This window comes from Hyperolius riggenbachi, chromosome 2 (genome assembly GCF_040937935.1).
Source record: "Hyperolius riggenbachi isolate aHypRig1 chromosome 2, aHypRig1.pri, whole genome shotgun sequence".
In the NCBI taxonomy this organism is placed as follows: Eukaryota; Metazoa; Chordata; class Amphibia; order Anura; family Hyperoliidae; genus Hyperolius; species Hyperolius riggenbachi.
In genome coordinates, this window is record NC_090647.1 from 541628372 (window position 1) to 541647139 (window position 18768).

The 18768-nt window shown below is 43.4% G+C and overlaps 1 protein-coding gene and 1 long non-coding RNA gene across 8 annotated transcripts in view; one reads left to right on the forward strand and one right to left on the reverse strand.

The window, feature by feature from the left end:
• Positions 1–10591: 10591 nt before the first annotated feature.
• Positions 10592–18768, reverse strand: part of LOC137547308 (uncharacterized) — a 135837-nt gene continuing 127660 nt past the window's right edge. For 5 of the 6 annotated variants that reach the window (XR_011026558.1, XR_011026555.1, XR_011026559.1 and 2 more), the window contains 2 exons: positions 15434–15657; positions 10592–10745 (listed from right to left, as the gene is read on the reverse strand). This is a non-coding gene — a long non-coding RNA (uncharacterized lncRNA). The remainder of the gene's footprint in view (positions 10746–15433; positions 15658–18768) is intronic. The other variant, XR_011026560.1, reaches the window with a different exon arrangement.
• Positions 15497–18768, forward strand: part of LOC137547307 (transient receptor potential cation channel subfamily V member 3-like) — a 100866-nt gene continuing 97594 nt past the window's right edge. For both annotated transcript variants that reach the window (XM_068270753.1, XM_068270754.1), the window contains exon 1: positions 15497–15730. In XM_068270753.1, coding sequence (XP_068126854.1) covers positions 15627–15730 — 104 coding nt within the window. In that variant the 5' untranslated portion in view covers positions 15497–15626. The remainder of the gene's footprint in view (positions 15731–18768) is intronic.

Consider the following 18768-nt stretch of genomic DNA (forward strand, 5'->3'; position numbering starts at 1 on the left):
AACGCAATGGACGTTAAGGTAAGTGCCTGTTTTTAATATTGGGAGGTGGGTGCGGACGGCTCTCCCTGGCGCTGGCCACACTTGGGGGGGGGGGGGGGTCGGCTGCGCCACCCAGCCTCCGGGGTGCCACTGTGGTTCCCAGGCAGTGAGAGAGCCTGGGACCCTGCGGTCCCCCCGGTTGTATAAAAAGGGGGGCATTGGGAATCCTCCCCGTGGCGCACCTGGATAGTGCTAATGTAGCATGAACTTATTCCCGCAGGGCGACCGCTTTGCAGTATTGTTTTTTTGATCCTGCATAGTTTGGCATGCGAAAGCAAATGCATATTTGCATGAGCATTGCCTCATTAATAGCCAATTAGGCCAGATTTGGAAAGCCAGACTTGCTAGGGTTAAACTTGGTGTTTGAGCACGCATACATTTTCTAATGGAAAGCCTAAAGGTGGGTACACACATCAGATAAAAGTCTTTGGAAAATGAAAGATCACAGACCAATGTTACCCCCTTCCATGTAGTATGAGAGCCATACCTACACAGTCTATTCTATTGAGCTGAACTCCCCATCAGATAAAATTTTTTGCAAGATGCTGCACACAAAGATGCTGTACACATGCAACAGATCAGTATCTGCAAAAGATCTGTTCCTGCAAAAAATCAGTTTCTGCAAAATGCATTCATAGTCTATGATATCTGCAGATCTCATGCTGGGCATACACGGTATGTTTTCTACCATGTAATCGAGCTGCTGATGGCTCGATTGATAATTTCCGACGTGTCCGATGCCCTGCCGGATCGATTCTGCGCTCGATACCGGCGGGCAGGACAAAAGAAGAAACGAGTGGAAAATAAGAAAGCGCTCGATTACACGGTAGAAAATGTACCATGTATGCCCAGCATAATACACACCTTGTTTGACAGACATTCATCTGCAGATCAGACAATCATCTGCAGATCCAAAGATCCATCCTGGTTGATCTGATCTGCAGATGATTGTCCGTTAAACAAGGTGTGTATGAGATCTGCAGATATAGACTATGAATGTATTTTGCAGATACTGATCTTTTGTGTCTGTACAGCATCTGTGTGTGCAGCATCTTGCAAAGATTTCTATCTGATGGGGAGTTCAGCTCAATAGAATAGACTGTGTAGGTATGGCTCTCATACTACATGAAGGGTGGTAAGATTGGTCTGTGATCTTTGATTTTCCAAAGACTTTTATCTGATGTGTGTACCCACCTTTATTCTTCTTGCTTCAAGGTTGAGGCACGTACTCTATTAGATAGATAGAAGATGCGGCGTATGCTACGACGCGGGTCGGCTAGTATCACATATTCTTCTTCTATAAAGTAGTAAATGACTAATGGGGCTGCATATTCGCCGACTTCCTTTCGAGTTCTACGGTTTTTACTTAAAATTCTTGGCGTTTTTGACATTTTCGCTGTGTCATTTTGATACAGCAGTAACTTTTTAATTATCTATGCCATCTTAGTGATACAGGTCTTGTTTTTTTCAGTACAATCTAGGCTTTCTTTGGGTAATATTTTTCTCCCAAAATTATTTTGTTTTATAGTCCATTTATGGGAAATAATTAGGCGTAAATGCAGAAAACAAACATTTTTTTCATATTTCACCCTGCCTAATTTTCACATCTCATGTCCCACAGTTATAAAACATTTACAAACAAATGATTTGGCCCTTCCCGGTTGAAATGATACTCCATATGCCATATTTTACTTCTAGCTGAGCATGTGGTGGGCGGACCGTTATCCCCAGTCTGCGCGTCTGTGGCGATCGGATGCGTTCGCTAGGGCGACAGATCGGAGGACATAGAGCTGTACAGATGCATCACTAGGCAATGGCAGAGTGTTACATCTGTAGAGCATTCGGGCCTGAAACTTTCTCCCTAGCAATTGCATCTGACTGGCGGCAGTCATTAAACGTTTAAAAACAGGCATAGGTATTGCAGGGGTTAATAATGGGTTAATAGGCTAAGTTTGGGTTAAACATTAATGGGGAATTTAAAAAAATACTTTTTATTTTATTGGGCCGTCACTTTAATTTTTTTTTTTAACTTTTAGAACTTTTTTTCCCCCTAACTTTATTGAATGATTGTTGCTGCCTAACAGCAACAATCATTCACAGGGATCATTCAGGTGACTTTGCACGCGCAACGGCGGACAACAGCACGATTTAATGCAGGAGGTAGATTCTACGTCCTAGAACATACAGGGGGACTAATTAGGACGTCGAATCTACGTCCTGGAACTTAAAGAAGTTCAGGTGGCCAGTCGGGGTAGGGTTGCCCCCTCAGAGAGAACTCGTCCAATTGAAATGACCACTGTAATGCTACGTACACACATGCGACAACGATCGTTCGTTAAGAACGATGAACGAACTTTTAATTGATGAAAGAACGACCTAAGTAAAGGTAGTTTTAAAATGTGTGTAACGATCTGATCGTTAGAACGAACGTTACATCACAGAAAGCAACTATTGCGCCTGCGCATAAAAATGAGAAGTTCCATGGAGAAATAGTGAAATGCGCATGTCAAGCCTAGTACGAACGATCGTTTCCAACGATGTACTACCTTTGCAAACGATCGTCGTTGGTTAAAATCCGCCGAGACAGAACTTTCTTTTGTAGCGATTTGGCTCGTTCGTCGTTTGCCTTAATAGTCGGTGGTTCGTTTTTTGTAACGATCGTCGTTGGTAAAGATCGGGGAACGATCGTTACAAACGACTATAGTCGCATGTGTGTACGCACCTCTAGACTGGTCAAAATAGCGCTCATCCAATTCCACTGTTGTAAATGAGTCTCCCATAGCTTTAAAGGTAGATCTTCAGTGGGCAGATGTAAACCTCTAATCATATACCTCATGTATAAAAAGAGCTAACCTAGCGTAATTCCAAAAAACCATTCAAAAGACACTCGTGTGCTGCAGGGCTTGTTCACAGGCATAGAGTATTACGGGAGTTGCCTTCCGGGTAGGCTAGCAGGAGTACCACACTCTCGCCGCTCCGTCTCTGCACGTCGCACGTTACACTTCCTGGACTTGCTCATTAGGCTCCACCTGACATGTTTCGTCACGTCATGTGACTCATCAGAGGAGTGGACAGCTCAGCGAGCATCCAGGCTTTTATCTCCCTTACCCTCTGCCCTAAACCGCCACTCTTCCGCCCTCAAATGTGTCACATGATTCAGCCTCACGTGGGTCGCCACAGTTCTATTGCATTTATTGAGAGCTGCCCAATCCTTATTTTTATGCTCGCATACCAGATAGGCAATAGAGGGGAGCTTTTGTTTTACATGTTTTTTTTTTACTCCTAATCAATATAAAAACATTTCTATAGTTATCTAACAAATAACACATAATCAGTGCCTAAACTGCATCGAACTAGCCACAAGGCATGTATAATTCATGTGTGGTATTTAACCATTTCAGCCCACAGGTATTTTTCACCTTATGCATCAGAGCAATTTTCACTTCCCATTAATTTGCAAATAACTTTATCACTAATTATCACAATGAATTGATCTATATCTTGTTTTTTTCGCCACCAATTAGGCTTTCTTTGAGTGGTACATTTTGCTAAGAATTATTTTTTTCTAAGTGCATTTTAACAGGAATATTAAGAAAAAAATGGAAAAAAAACATTTTTCAGTTTTCAGCCATTATAGCTTTAAAATAATACATGCTACCATAATTAAAACCACAGTAAAGCAGTGTGTAGCAAGCACCCACGAAGGGAAAAAGGCGATGTGCTGGAACTTGCAGTGCCTCTGCACACTCAGACACTTCCACCGTCTCCTTCAATCAGTCAAGTCCGCACCATCAAATAGTACTTTAGCTCTTTTATTGGTTAAGAATCAGCATAACAGGCATTTTCAGCAGACCTTTCTCAAGCTGTATCAAGCGATGTTATACTCTAAAGTGCACATAATGCATTTAAATAGTCACCCCCTACACCAACAGCCAATCACTGACAAGATTCCACAGCCAATCAAATTTTGCAAAAAGCTAAACGGACCACATGGAGAACTTAGTCTCTAACATGTAGATTAGAACAGACAGCAGCGCTGCTGTCTGTTCTAATCTGGTGTAGGGGGTGACTATTTAAATGCATTATGTGCACTTTAGAGTATAACATCGCTTGATACAGCTTGAGAAAGGTCTGCTGAAAATGCCTGTTATGCTGATTCTTAACCAATAAAAGAGCTAAAGTACTATTTGATGGTGCGGACTTGACTGATTGAAGGAGACCATAATTAAAACCAACATTTTATTTGCCCATTTGTCCGGGTTATTACACCATTTCAATTATGTCCCTATCACAATGTATGGCTCCAATATTTTATTTAGAAATAAAGGTGCATTTTTTTCAGTTTCGCATCGATCACTATTTACAAGCTTATAATTTTAAAAAATGTTCGTAATATACCATCTTCACATACATATTAAAAAAGTTCAGATCCTTAGGTAACTATTTTGTTTTTTAATTGTAATTTTTTTTTTCATTCAAAATTTTATTTGGGTAATTTTGGGTGTGGGAGGTAAACAATTTTAAATGTAGTGATGTGTGTTTATTTCATAAAAAATTGCATGTAGATGTCGTTTTACTATTTGGCCACAAGGTGGTCACAAATCCTGCAGTAAATCTGCAGTGTGCTTGCTTCTTGCTTTCATGGAAGCAGACACAGGGCTTCATTCACTAAACTAAACCGTGATATCACGCCCGTTTTCACGCAGATTTTTGCGTTTGCGCCCGCAAACATGAATTTTCATGCAAAAACGATAGTGTTTTTGCATGCAAATATGCGCTTGCCTGCGAAAATGATATAATTTGCGCGTAAAAACAGGCAATTGTGTGATTGTGCACAAACGCGAAAATGTGGGCGAAAACGGCCATGATATGAGTTATCACGGTTTAGTGAATCAAGCCCATAGAGTTTACAAATTAGCTGTGTCTGCAGGCTGCTGAATACCTGTGCTGACAGCTGAGAGATCTAATTACACTTATGATTAGTCACAGATGAGGGGGAATTACAGGCTAAAATCTCTAAATAATGCAATTAACTTTTCTACCGACTTTCCTCCTACGTGATATGTTCAAACTTGTCAATAAAGTGCATTTTAAATCACCAGAAAGCCAGAAAATATATCTAAGGACTTAACCACTTAAGATTTGAGGATGTGAAGTTCACGTCCTAATTAGCCCCCGTGTACTTTCCAGGACCTGAAATTCACATCCTGCAGTTACAACACGTTTCCCTTCCCTTTGCAGCTTCGGCGGAACTAGTCGGGCGGGCGCAGGAGAACCCATGCAGCTGTCCCCGGGCCTTTTTACTGCTTGAACTAGGTGAGCACTGCGACCTATCTCCTATATCTTGTGTCTATCATATCTTTACCACTCACCTTGCCTCTGTACATTTTCATCTAGTATTGTTTCTAATTATTTTTTATTGCAGCATGATGTTTTGCTTGGTTTAGCACATATATTATATATATTCTTCTTTACTGGCATTTTTGCACATTATTTAATCTTCATATTGAAGTCGCATTATGGCACATGCACCTTAATATAGTTGCATATGTAGGATTTGAATAAAACTGTGTGCGTATCACTTTGATGGCGTAAGTAATATAAAGGTTATTGCTATATCAACAGTGACAACTGAAATGCCAAAATTGTCAGGAATCTTAAGGAGGGAGAAGCCTCGGAATGTGAAGTGGTTAAAGGAGTTACGAGGCCAAGTACAGTAAAAAAAAAAAAAAAAAAAAGTTAACTACCTGGATCAGCTTGTAAGGCACGGAGGATGCCGTCCGCGCCCTCCGTGCCATTCCGCCTGGTCCCCGCTGCCGAACGGCCCCCCGAACGGTCCCCGACCGCGCGGCCCGGGTCGGGCTCCCCAGCCTGTACCAAGATGGCCGCCGGAGCTGCCCGCGGCTGCGCAGTCCGCATAGCCGCGAGTGCGGCTGCGCAGCTCTAAGGCCAACCCCCCGATCACGTAACAGTAGCGTGGATCGGGGGGTTGGCCTTAGAGCTGCGCAGCCGCACTCGAGGCTATGCGGACTGCGCAGCCACGGGCAGCTCCAGCGGCCATCTTGGTACAGGCTGGGGAGCCCGAATCATGCCGCGCGGTCGGGGACCGTTCGGGGGGCTGTTCGGTGGCGGGGACCAGGCGGAACGGCACGGAGGGCGCGGACGGCGTCCTCCGTGCCTTACAAGCTGATCCATGTAGCTAACTTTTTTTTTTTTTTTTTACTGTACTTGGCCTCGTACGTCCTTTAAAACAAAAAAAAAAGAGCTACTTACCTTGGGCTTCCTGCAGGCCCTGCCAGCCGTCCTGTGTCCTCGCCGCAGCTCCGGTCCCAGTTGGTAGCCCGGGGGTCCCTCTGGTGCAGATGCCAACTTTGCCAGGTCGGGGGAGAGGTAGAAATTTTAAATAAAATAGACATTTTTATAAAAAAAAAAATCCTGGGGGATTGCGAATTGCGATCCGTAATTACAGGGTTAGTGTTAGGTGTAGCGGTAGTAGGAGGGTTAGTGTTAGGTGTAGCGGTAGTAGGAGGATTAGTGTTAGATGTAGCTGTAGTAGGAAAGTTAGTGTTAGGTGTAAAGGTAGCAGGTTGGTTAGTGTTAGGTGTAGCAGTAGTAGGAGGGATAGTGTTAGGTGTAGCGGCAGTGAGGTTAGTGTTAGGTGTAGAGGTAGCAGGAGGGTTAGATGTAGCAGTAGTAGGAGGGTTAGTGTTAGGTGTAGCGGTAGTAGGAGAGTTAGTGTTAGGTGTAGCAGTAGCAGGAGGGTTAGTGTTAGGTGTAGCAGTAGTAGAAGGATTTAGTGTTAGGTGTAGTGGGAATAGGAGGGTTAGTGTTAGGTGAAGCAGTAGTAGGAGTATTAGTGTTAGGTGTAGCGGTAGTAGGAGGGTTAGTGTTAGGTGTAGAGGTAGCAGGAGGGTTAGTGTTAGGTGTAGTGGTAGCAGGAGGGTTAGTGTTAGGTGTAGCGGTAGTAGGAGGGTTAGTGTTAGGTGTAGCGGTAGCAGGAGGGTTAGTGTTAGGTGTAGAGGTAGCAGGAGGGTTAGCGTTAGGTGTAGTGGTAGCAGGAGGGTTAGTGCTAGGTGTAGCGGTAGTAGGAGGGTTAGTGTTCGGTGTAGCGGTAGCGGGAGGGTTAGTGTTAGGTGTAGAGGTAGCAGGAGGGTTAGTGTTAGGTGTAGAGGTAGCAGGAAGGTTAGTGTTAGGTGTAGTGGTAGTAGAAGGGTTAGTGTTAGATTTAGCAGTAGTAGAGGGGTTAGTGTTAGGTGTAGAGGTAGCAGGAGGGTTAGTGTTAGGTGTAGTGGTAGTAGAAGGGTTAGTGTTAGATTTAGCAGTAGTAGAGGGGTTAGTGTTAGGTGTAGTGGTAGCAGGAGGGCTAGTGTTAGGTGTAGAGGTAGCAGGAGGGTTAGTGTTAGGTATAGAGGTAGCAGGAAGGTTAGTGTTAGGTGTAGTGGTAGTAGAAGGGTTAGTGTTAGATTTAGCAGTAGTAGAGGGGTTAGTGTTAGGTGTAGAGGTAGCAGGAGGGTTAGTGTTAGGTGTAGTGATAGCAGGAGGGTTAGTGTTAGGTGTAGTGGTAGTAGGAGGGTTAGTGTTAGGTATAGCGGTAGCAGGAGGGTCAGTGTTAGGTGTAGAGGTAGCAGGAGGGTTAGCGTTAGGTGTAGTGGTAGCAGGAGGGTTAGTGCTAGGTGTAGCAGTAGTAGGAGGGTTAGTGTTCGGTGTAGCGGTAGCAGGAGGGTTAGTGTTAGGTGTAGAGGTAGCAGGAGGGTTAGTGTTAGGTGTAGAGGTAGCAGGAAGGTTAGTGTTAGGTGTAGTGGTAGTAGAAGGGTTAGTGTTAGATTTAGCAGTAGTAGAGGGGTTAGTGTTAGGTGTAGAGGTAGCAGGAGGGTTAGTGCTAGGTGTAGTGGTAGTAGAAGGGTTAGTGTTAGATTTAGCAGTAGTAGAGGGGTTAGTGAAGGTGTAGTGGTAGCAGGAGGGTTAGTGTTAGGTGTAGAGGTAGCAGGAGGGTTAGTGTTAGGTGTAGTTGTAGTAGAAGGGTTAGTGTTAGATTTAGCGGTAGTAGGGGGGTTAGTGTTAGGTGTAGATTTTTTGCCAATATGTAATTGCAATTACGTTACATACAGCATACTACATTTGTGAATCGCAATTACGGTTTTAAACGTAATTCGCATTCACTGCTTAAAAATATTAGCATCAATTCGCCATGTACTGTGCATGCATGGCTATTAGCTAAATATTCAATGCGTTCGTATGTGAAAAAAAATTGCGTTCATTACCCAGTGGCTATTATTACATGAGTGGCTATTATTTAAATATTCAATGCAAAAATTCTATTTGCATGCCTAAAAATGGTGGCATCCACAATTACGCATAAATTACGCTTACAGGCCCAAGTACGGTTAGCGATTATTTTTACGAGCAACATTTTTGCACGTAATCTGCAAATTTCACATTATGATTGGGATGCACAATTGCGAATTGCGATCCGTAATTACACATAAGCGTAATTTCTGCCCACCACTAGTTGTAGTGGTAGTAGGAGTGTTAATGATAGTGTGAGATGAGGGACTAGGAGAGGGGTTGGATGCCAGCACCGGTGATGAGCCCAAATACTGATATTCTTTTTGCACTAATTTCTTCTTTCGAATCTTCGACTTTCAAGTGAAAATGCCATTGAATATCATTTTGTAATAAGTTTGTGATTTTTTTTTTGTTGTTGTTGCATTTTTTTGCGATTTTGTTTTTGCGGTAAACACAACAATTTTTCGCATTTTTGTAGTTTAAAAAAAAAAAGATTTTTCTCATTTTTGCAGAAAAATGTACGTGTTTTCGCCAAATTTTCTCTACATTGCGAAAATACGAAGTATGTTTGCAAACATTTTCTCAACATCAAAAATGCCATTTTCAATGGGAAAATTACTTGATGTTGTGAACATAGAATTTTCCACGAACTTCCGCAAATGTTTGTGAACATGCGAACCACCATAGACTTCAATGAGCAGGCAAATTATAAAACCTATAGGGACTGTTTCTGGCCACAAAAGTTATGGAAAAGTTGTTTCAAGGGGTCTAACACCTGGACTGTGGCATGCCAGAGGGGACCCACGCCAAAAGTCGCACCAAAAATTACGGAGTTGATGCAAAGTCGGGTTTTAATCACTAAAGGGCAGAAATCACATTGTATTCCTACAAACAACTCACTCGAGTGGTACTGTGCGTGCAACTTAATGTAGCAATAATAGCAGTAGACTGCACAGCTCTGGGTGTCAGTGGACTGTGGAGTGACACACACGCACGCACGCACGCACGTACGCAAGTGCACACACACACACACTGTACTATCCCTCAAAAGGGCTGTTTGGGGTGCTTTCACAGCAAGTGAGGAACAAGGACAAAGGCCTAGCTAATGCTTTCCATACCTATCTGCAGCGAGTCTGACCCTGCTCTCATTAACAGTCAGCAGCCAGCAGAGAATGAATCCAATATGGCCACCACAGCTGCTTTTTAATAGGGGATGGAGGGTCCAGGCAGGGGTCCTAGCTGATCGACTGCCATGTGTCTGCTGATTGTAAGGTAAGTGATCAAAGTTTGGCTCCATGATGATGTATAGGGGGGGATGAACACGCCATATGTTCGCAGTTCGCGAGAACGCAAACAGTGGAAATTTGCCAGGAACTGTCCGTCGGTGAACTGTTCGGGCCATCTCTACACATTGTTTGAAATAGTATGATATTGGAAATATAAAATGATCAATACAATTGACTACCACTCACGTCAAACTCACTTGTGTATAAAAAAAAATCTATGCATAAACTGCATAGCTATATAACAATGCATAATCAATACCCAAACAATTGAAATATGTAAGGCATGCTATGTTGGAATTGTATCTGAATGTATCTGTCCTTAGCTGACACCATCAACTAGGGGAGGTTTTTGAAGATATCTTCTCACTCTTCATAATCTAGTTCCAGATCCAGAATATTTTCCTTCCATCTAGACCAGCATTCTCCACCCTGGATGTGCCTCCAAGTATGAGTACAGAGCAGATAAGGGGTTATCTGATTATTGTTGTCACATGAATGCAGAATTCCAGTAACCGTTTGTTCAGCTGCATTAACATGAAGCCTAGCCGCCCCCCCCCCCCCCCCCTAATTCCTCCAACCCATAGGTAAGGGGTGTGCTGCTACTACAACAAGGAAGTAAAACCTTGTAAAAAAGATATGACTTTCCACTAGGAGCCACGGCCATTTCTGATTCGGCTGCAGCTTCCGTTGTGGTGGTAAGACGCAGCCCAAATGGCTAAATAGTGACATGCAGGCTGCAGAAATCTAAGAAATCTACTGCATGCCACCGAGGTTCAGGGTTCTCAAACCATGGCTCCTGGACAGGAACAACTTCTAAGGTCGGGAAGCCAAAGCAATTAAAATGTACCTAAAGTGACTTGATGAGAGAAACATAGCTACATACAATACTAGCCCTAGTAAGTAACCCTCTGAAGTCTTTCTGTTTTCCAGTATAGCAAGAGTAAAAAAAAACAAAAAACAACTAGTTGTTACCTATGCAAAAGAGTTTGCTGACAGCTTTGTTTTAATTGCTTTTAAATTGTATGTGGAAATTTTTGTCCTAAATAAAGATTGAACTATTTTTCCATTGACTCTGCACAGTTTGGTCCTTTTGCAGGAGTACTTCTTTTTCTTGTTCAAATTCAGTCCAGTTTCCTGAAAAGTAAATATAGGTTAAAAAATATTCTTTTGATATGCAAAGTTCACTGATTGGCTCTGTTTCTTTCCAAAGCCAGTGGCTGCTGATGAATTTCATGCCAGGTAGTTACCTATATAGCAGCTAAAGGAATTACCGCCTATGGTCAGTGGAGAACAGCATTTTAGGATTTTTTACTCAATGTTCTGAAGATCCAAACTCTTGAATACTAAACTTCAGAATGCATCAGCTCGAAGCAGGGACAGGGTGAGTATCTAAGATTGCTGGCACCTTATGGAGGTTGCTGGGGAGAAGGGTGGGGTAGCTCTGAGCACATTCAAGCTAATTTGGGCACGTGGTTAAGCGAAAAAAAAAAAAAGGTACCAAGCGGACCTGAACTCAGAACTTCTTCTCTGCTCTAAAAGATAAGCAACAGCACAATGACCTTTTAAAGAAAAAAATGTATTTGTTACAGCTGATACAAATCCTGCAATAAATCTGCAGTATCTACTTTCTGCTTTCATGGAAGCAGACATAGGGTTACCATCCTGTGTTTACAAATTAGCTGTTCTTCCAGGGCAGCCAGTTGAGAGATCAAATTGCAATTGTGATTTGTCTCAGATGAGGGGGAATTAGACAGGCGTAACTCTCCAAATACTGTACATACAGGCTGCATTTCTCTATGCTTTCCTTCGGATCTGTGCAAGAGTTCAGGTCCACTTTAAAGGGCGCAGGTCAGAAATATCGGCAAATGTTACTGATATTTCACTATATTGATTATGACTTAACCAGAGCCAGGGCAAGGCTCTCCAGCACCCAAAGCTGAGACACCAAAGTGCGCCCCTCCATCCATCCTACCCCAGCCTCACGCACTAATTGGTATTAGACTAGAGGTGCCCCAGTGCCTCCAACGCCCCCCCCCCCCCCAACACCTTAATCTCTATTTATCTGGCTTGCAGTCACTGCCATGTATCCCCTTTTTATTTACATTTATTTCTCTCTGCTTCATACACAATAGGGGAATGATAGCTGAGCGAGTTGTGTGCCCCCTCCTACACTGTGCCCTGAGGCTGGAGCCTCTCTAGCCTCTGCCTCGGCCTGGACCTAACGTCTCCCTACTCTCACACAGAACTCCCCTGGTGGTGCCTCCTAACCGTAACCCACCCCTGGTGGGCAACTTACCATAACCCCCTTAACGCCACCCCCAAACTTAATACCCAAGCAAATTTGGGCTACTGCTAATCAAACTGCGGCTACTAATAGCAGACACTTTGCAAACATGTTTGCACTCTTTTTAGCTGTTCCAGGTAGCTTCTGCTTAATAGAGTCACTTGATATGGAGAACTGGATTCACCAAAAGGAAGAGGAGGGTGCAATGGGGCAATACAGATGCCTACCTCCCAACTTTTTGAGAAAACCATCATGGATGGATGGTTTGACAAAACCATCATGGATCTAAAAAAGAAAGGGCGCAGACTAGAAAGACAGTGGCGTAAATCAGGGACTGGGGAGCACAAATCTAGCCTAGTTCAACACCTCAGACAATACCAACAAGCAATAACCAAGAAAAAATCAGACTTTATCTCGCACAAAATATCTACAGCCAACAACAGTGCTGCTCAACTCTTCCACACAGTGGAATCACTCTGCAATCCTTCCTGCCTAAAAGCCCCAACCACATACTCCAGGGAAAGGTGTGAAGAATTCTCTGCCTTCTTCACAAACAAGGTGTCTACCATCCGTGCCAGCATTACACCAACATCAATTGACCACTGGACGTTGCATATGCCTACTACCGTACCACCATGGCAAGTCTTTGACACTCTGAGTGTAGAAGATTTTGGAATTCTCATTCAAAGTCTCCGCCCCACTACCTGCGACCTGGATCCTGGCCCAACTGGATCCTTAATGCAGTGCCCAGAGCTGATCAGGCCAGCACTTCACAAAATCACTCAGTGCTCCTTGCAAAGTGGACTTTTCCCAGAAGAACTAAAGAAAGCAATCATAAAACCCCTCCTGAAGAAACCATCACTAGATCCTGATTCTGTAACCAACTACAGACCTGTGGCGAACTTACCATTCCTATCAAAAGTTATCGAGAAAGCAGTCGCCAACCAGCTAGAAGCCAGGCTTACAGATAACAACATCTTTGATACTTTTCAGTCAGGATTCAGGAAAAGGCACAGCACTGAAACAGCATTAGTCCGAGTAATGAATGATCTACTTACTGCAAGGGACAAGGGTGATTGCTCAATTCTGATTCTTCTTGACTTGTCAGCAGCATTTGATACTGTGGATCATGAAATACTAATCCAGCGACTGAAGAATTACTGTGGCCTAAGGGGTACTGTTCTTAGCTGGTTTCAGACCTTCCTATCTGGCAGGACACAGCAAGTATGTCTGGGCACACACTACTCTAATCCAGTGCCACTTGCCTATGGAGTTCCACAGGGTTCTGTACTATCACCATTACTCTTTGCAGTCTACATGCTCCCACTGGGCAAAATAATCCAGAACTATGGTTTAGGATACCATTGTTATGCAGATGACACACAACTGTATCTGTCCTTCAAGCCTGGAACCCAAGACGCATCAGCATCCATAAATGCGTGTCTAGTGGATTTACAAAATTGGATGAACACCAGCTGGCTGAGGCTGAACTCTGACAAAACAGAGGTGTTGGTGGTAGGTGGTCCACACATGATGGATAAAGTTCAAAACGCTCACCACCTCAAACTAGCAATTGGGGGAGATACTGTACAGTATAAAGACTCTGTGCGAAACCTTGGGGTGATCCTGGATGGAAATCTAAAACTCAGACAGCAGGTATCAGCTGTTGTCAAGTCTTCCTTCTTCCATCTAAGAAATATAGCGAAAATCAAACACCTTATTCCAGCTGAAGACCTACCTGCCCTGGTTCACGCATTTGTATCCTCCCGCCTAGACTACTGCAACGCCCTGTTAATCGGATCTACAGATAAGGTTCTGCGCCCCTTACAGCTAGTACAGAATGCTGCAGCCAGACTCCTAGCCCATGCCCCCCGCAGCTCACACATCACCCCAGTACTGCAAACTCTTCACTGGTTGCCAGTAAAATGGAGAATCAATTTTAAGATCTGCCTGCTGACATTCAAGGCTCTACACCACATGGGACCCAAATACATAGCGGATCTATTGGAACTTTATGCCCCTCCACGCACCCTCCGCTCTGCCAACAAGATGAAGCTGGTTATTCCCAGGATACACTTAACATTTGGTGCTCGGGCCTTTTCCTATGCAGCCCCTACTCTATGGAACTCACTTCCACAATCAGTATGAGAGGCTCCTTCTCTGGACAGCTTTAAAAAAAGGCTAAAAACTCACCTCTTTTCCCTAGCCTTGGAGACTGCATAATGCAGGGTCACAGCGCTTTGAGTCCCCAGGGAGAAAAGCGCTATATAAATATTATTGTTATTGTTATAAGAAAGAGAGACACTTTAAGACACACCCCTGCCACACCTCTAACCACGCCCACACCACACCCCTTGTCAGGGATACCAGAAAGAATTCCCAAGCAAAAGACAAAGTTTTATATTTCAGACCACACTGATCCTCTATCTTCATTACTTCTCCTTTATTGTAACATTTAAAAATAAGAATTATATATCAATAGAAATGATAGAAATAAAATTTAGAGTATATTAAACACATTATTTCAGTAGAAAAATACATATCTTTGCATGCCTCCCAACTTTTTGAGATGAGAAAGAGGGGCACTTAAGCCACGCCCCTGCCACACCCCTGTTCACATCCCTAGCCACGCATACCATAAAGATTTCATGAGAAAAATATGTTGTTTTATAATTCAAACCACACTGGTCCTTTCTATCCTGGTTCATGTTCCTTCATAGTAACATTTTACAATTAGTAATATATCAATTTAAAGGAAGGGAATGAACTTTAGAGTCAATCAAACACATTTTTTAGTAGATAAATATATATATTTACATAGAAAGAGGGACAAAGTCCTGAAAGAGGGACAAATGAGGAGGAAAGAGGGACAGGGTTCCCAAAGAGGGACTGTCCCTCCAAAAGAGGGACACTTGGGCGCTATGTCTTTGCATAGATCTGTACATGAGCCCTGAAAGAGGGACAGGGGGATTGGGTTCCCAAAGAGGGACTGTCCCTCTGAAAAACGGACAGTTGGGAGCTAGGAAGATGGAAGGGAGGGGCTGCTGCTATACATGGATGTTATACACAGAAGAGAATTGCTGTACATACAATGGGAGCGGCTTCTGCTCATGGAATTGGGAGGGGCTGCTGCAAATGTAAAGTGAACAACGACAAAGTTTGCTTAGGGGCATAAAATGTATAAATGTGAACGCTAAAAACAGGTAAATTGTGCTCTTTCCTTTCTGGCTGTAAATGAATACTACTGATTAACCACTTCATGCTCTGTTTCAAAATATATGGCATAAATGCTTATAAAAGTCCCCTGGATCTTTATAGCAATACACATGTATTCTTATACTGTATTACAAAAATTTTGCAATGTAGAATTTGGAATGTTAATCTGCATTCTGCCCAACCTGCCCATAGTTTGCCTACAGCAAAAATGTAGATATATCTAAGAAGCAGATAACCCAAATACTATAAAAATAAAACATACATTAACTTTTTTTTTTCTTCTTTTCCCCACAAGTAGTGACAACAAATGCAGCTTGCTTACCTCACCTTTGCCAAAACAGGCTGGGCGACTTTCAGGACGAAGTCCCTCCCCCACTTGAAACTCTTTTAGCTGTTTGAACATGTACGTCGTGCCTTAACGCTCGCCGAGTCCAGGAAGCTCACTGAACCTGCAGGACATGGGCTGCTCATCGCATTAAGGGCTGCTAGTAAATTGTAGAAGGTGCCTTATCGAAATGACTTCTGAACAACAGACCATCGGGGCATCTGGGGAAAATGATGCAAAAGCATTCAAAGCTCCATCCTTCACCACCCCCATGGACTCTCATGTCATTGAAGGGTATGTAGATACATGACTTTACTTTATGCCAAAAGAGATTTGAAATACTTTTTTAAGAGTTGTATGTAAAAATCATTATTCACCCATTTTGTATTTGGAAAGGTTGACTCACAGTCAGGCCTGGATTTATATCACAGGAGCCTATAGGCACACATGTCCTGGCACCCTAGACTTCATCCTCCATGAACCTACAAACCCCTGCTGAACCGCATTGCAAGGGGTTGATTCACTAAACTGTGATAACTCAGATATCACACCTTATCAAAGATATCACACCTTGGGCTTGAGTCACAAAAGTGTGCTAATACTTAGCATGCCCGTGCAAAGCTGCTTTGCACGTGATATCATGCGCATAAAGGCAAAGCTTTACATGCGTAAACTAATGACCGAGTGATTATCTTGCATTACATCGCATGCAAACCAGCTTAGCTCGGGCGTGCTAAAGCATACACTCTAATAGGTTAACACGCAAAGCGCCTTAGTTATCACGTGCAAAGTGCACTTATTGTGCGTACAGCGTAACGGCATAAACGCGCTAAAACTTAGTACGCAAACGGCATAAACTTTGCAGGTGCAAAATGCTTAGCATGCAAGTTTTCCATGCAAAGCCTTAACACATGATAACTGAGATATTACCGGTTAGTGAATCGAGACCCTTATCCAAGATATCACACCTTATCCAAGATATCACACCTTATCAAAGTTAAAGCGGACCCAAACCAAACATTTTTTTAATTCAAAATATTTAGTTGCACCACTCTGACACATACAAAGATAAATAAACACTCCTTCAAGCCTATGAGCATTTCAGTGCATGCTTTTCACCCTTCTCTTTTCATAACTAGGGTTATACAGGTGGCAGCCATTAGTAATTCCTCCTTTGCTGGACACCACCTACTCCACCAGTTTGCTGGATCCTGTCCCGGCAATATGAAAGGAAAGGAAGGGGTTCCTCCAATAAATGTAAACTATTTAATATTTGTCATCATGCAGCTGAAAAAAGGCTGCTACCGGTATTTATTATTATAATGTAGAAAATAGATTTTATTTCTGAAATCTTGTATTTTTAATTTGGGTCCACTTCATGCCTTATCAAAGTGGCATAGCAAGTGCTAAGAACCTGCAGGGGCTCAGGGCAGGAAAACTGCCATTGCCAATTAGCTGGCATAAGTTCGTAGAGCTCGCTATGCTACTATGATAAGGCGTGTTAACTTTTATAAGGTGTGATATTTGAGTTATCACGGTTTAGTGAGTCAAGCCCCAAGTGTGCTGGCTGGCCCAGCTGTCACTTTTCCCTTACTTCCCTTGCCTGTCATAGGTAGCTACAGGTGCCCCTTAGTATTAGGAAGCCAGAGGTACCCTCAGTATTAAGTAGCTAGAGCTGCCCCTTAGTATTAGGTAGCCACTGCCAGAGCTATCCTCAGTATTGAGGATAGCTCTGGCAAAGAGGTGCCCCTTAGTATTAGGTAGCTAGAGGAATCTCTGTATTAAAGCGACACTGATGTGGATTTTAAAAATAAAAAACAGATACTCACCTAAGGACGCAAGGGGCATAGAGGAGGACACAAGGGGGACACAAAGGGGCATAGAGGAGGACCCAAGGGGGACACAAAGGGGCATAGCGGAGGACACAAGGGGGACACAAAGGGGCATAGAGGAGGACACAAGGGGGACACAAAGGGGCATAGAGGAGGACACAAGGGGGACACAAAGGGGCATAGAGGAGGACACAAGGGGGACACAAAGGGGCATAGAGGAGGACCCAAGGGGGACACAAAGGGGCATAGCGGAGGACACAAGGGGGACACAAAGGGGCATAGAGGAGGACACAAGGGGGACACAAAGGGGCATAGAGGAGGACACAAGGGGGACACAAAGGGGCATAGAGGAGGACACAAGGGGGACACAAAGGGGCATAGAGGAGGACACAAGGGGGGCACAAAGGGGCATAGAGGAGGACACAAGGGGGGCACAAAGGGGCATAGAGGAGGACACAAGGGGGACAGAGGCAGATATAGAGAGAGAGGGAGAGGTACAAGGGGGAATGAGGTAAAAAGGGTCATAATCCAAAAGATGACCCTTCACCATGGATGCAACTGGCTTAGTATAATATATATATATATATATACTTTTTTTTTCCCCCTGGTTTTTGTCCTCTAAACCTAGGTGTGCCTAATAGTCTGAAAATTACGGTATGTACTTTTTTTTATTTAGTGTATTGCAGTGCAATTTTAATATTTAGCCATTAGATCCCCCCCAGTTTATTCCCATGTACTGTGAACTCCACAGGACGTCATGTGTGCATGCTTTCACTTTTATTTTATCAATCACCAATGGCATCTTATTCATCATCACAGGCACTTTGAAGTGAACTGTGTTCCCATCACTGATCAGTCTAACTGGCGGAGATGAGAATGCAGGCGATCACGGCAAGGTAGATATATCTATATATCTATAATGGTGGAGCGGGAACAGTCCTCCCTCGGGGGGTAGATATACAGTACCAAAACTGAAAACTGCTTAATGTAATCTTTACACTGTTTATAGAATAATCACAAGATCGAATCCTGGATTTCTAAAACCTCAGCTTAAACGACTGGTCTGAAATAAGGTCTACACAACTAAATAAATGTAGTCAAATTTAAAATGTTACCCAACTTTTTCTATATTGGAGTTAATTAACTAAAGAACATTAATCTTAAAGTAAACCTAAGATGGGGACTTAAGAAAAAAATATACATACCTGGGGCTTCCTCCAACCCCCTTCATGCTCATCACTCCCTCTGAGCCATCCTCCTTCGCCTCCTCCTTGTTCTTTTGTAATTGGCCCCGGAAAGTCTTCCGGTCTGGGGGCAACTGCACATGCGTTGCCCGGCTGTGCACATGTTCTCGTTGCTGGGAGAGTTCTGCGCCTGCACTGACTGGCCTCAACTAGAGTATTTTCTTGGACCAGTTGCGGACAAACGAGGAGGTGGAGGAGGATGACATGGGAGCGATATGCCTGGAGGGGGTGGAGAAAGCCCATGTATATATATTTT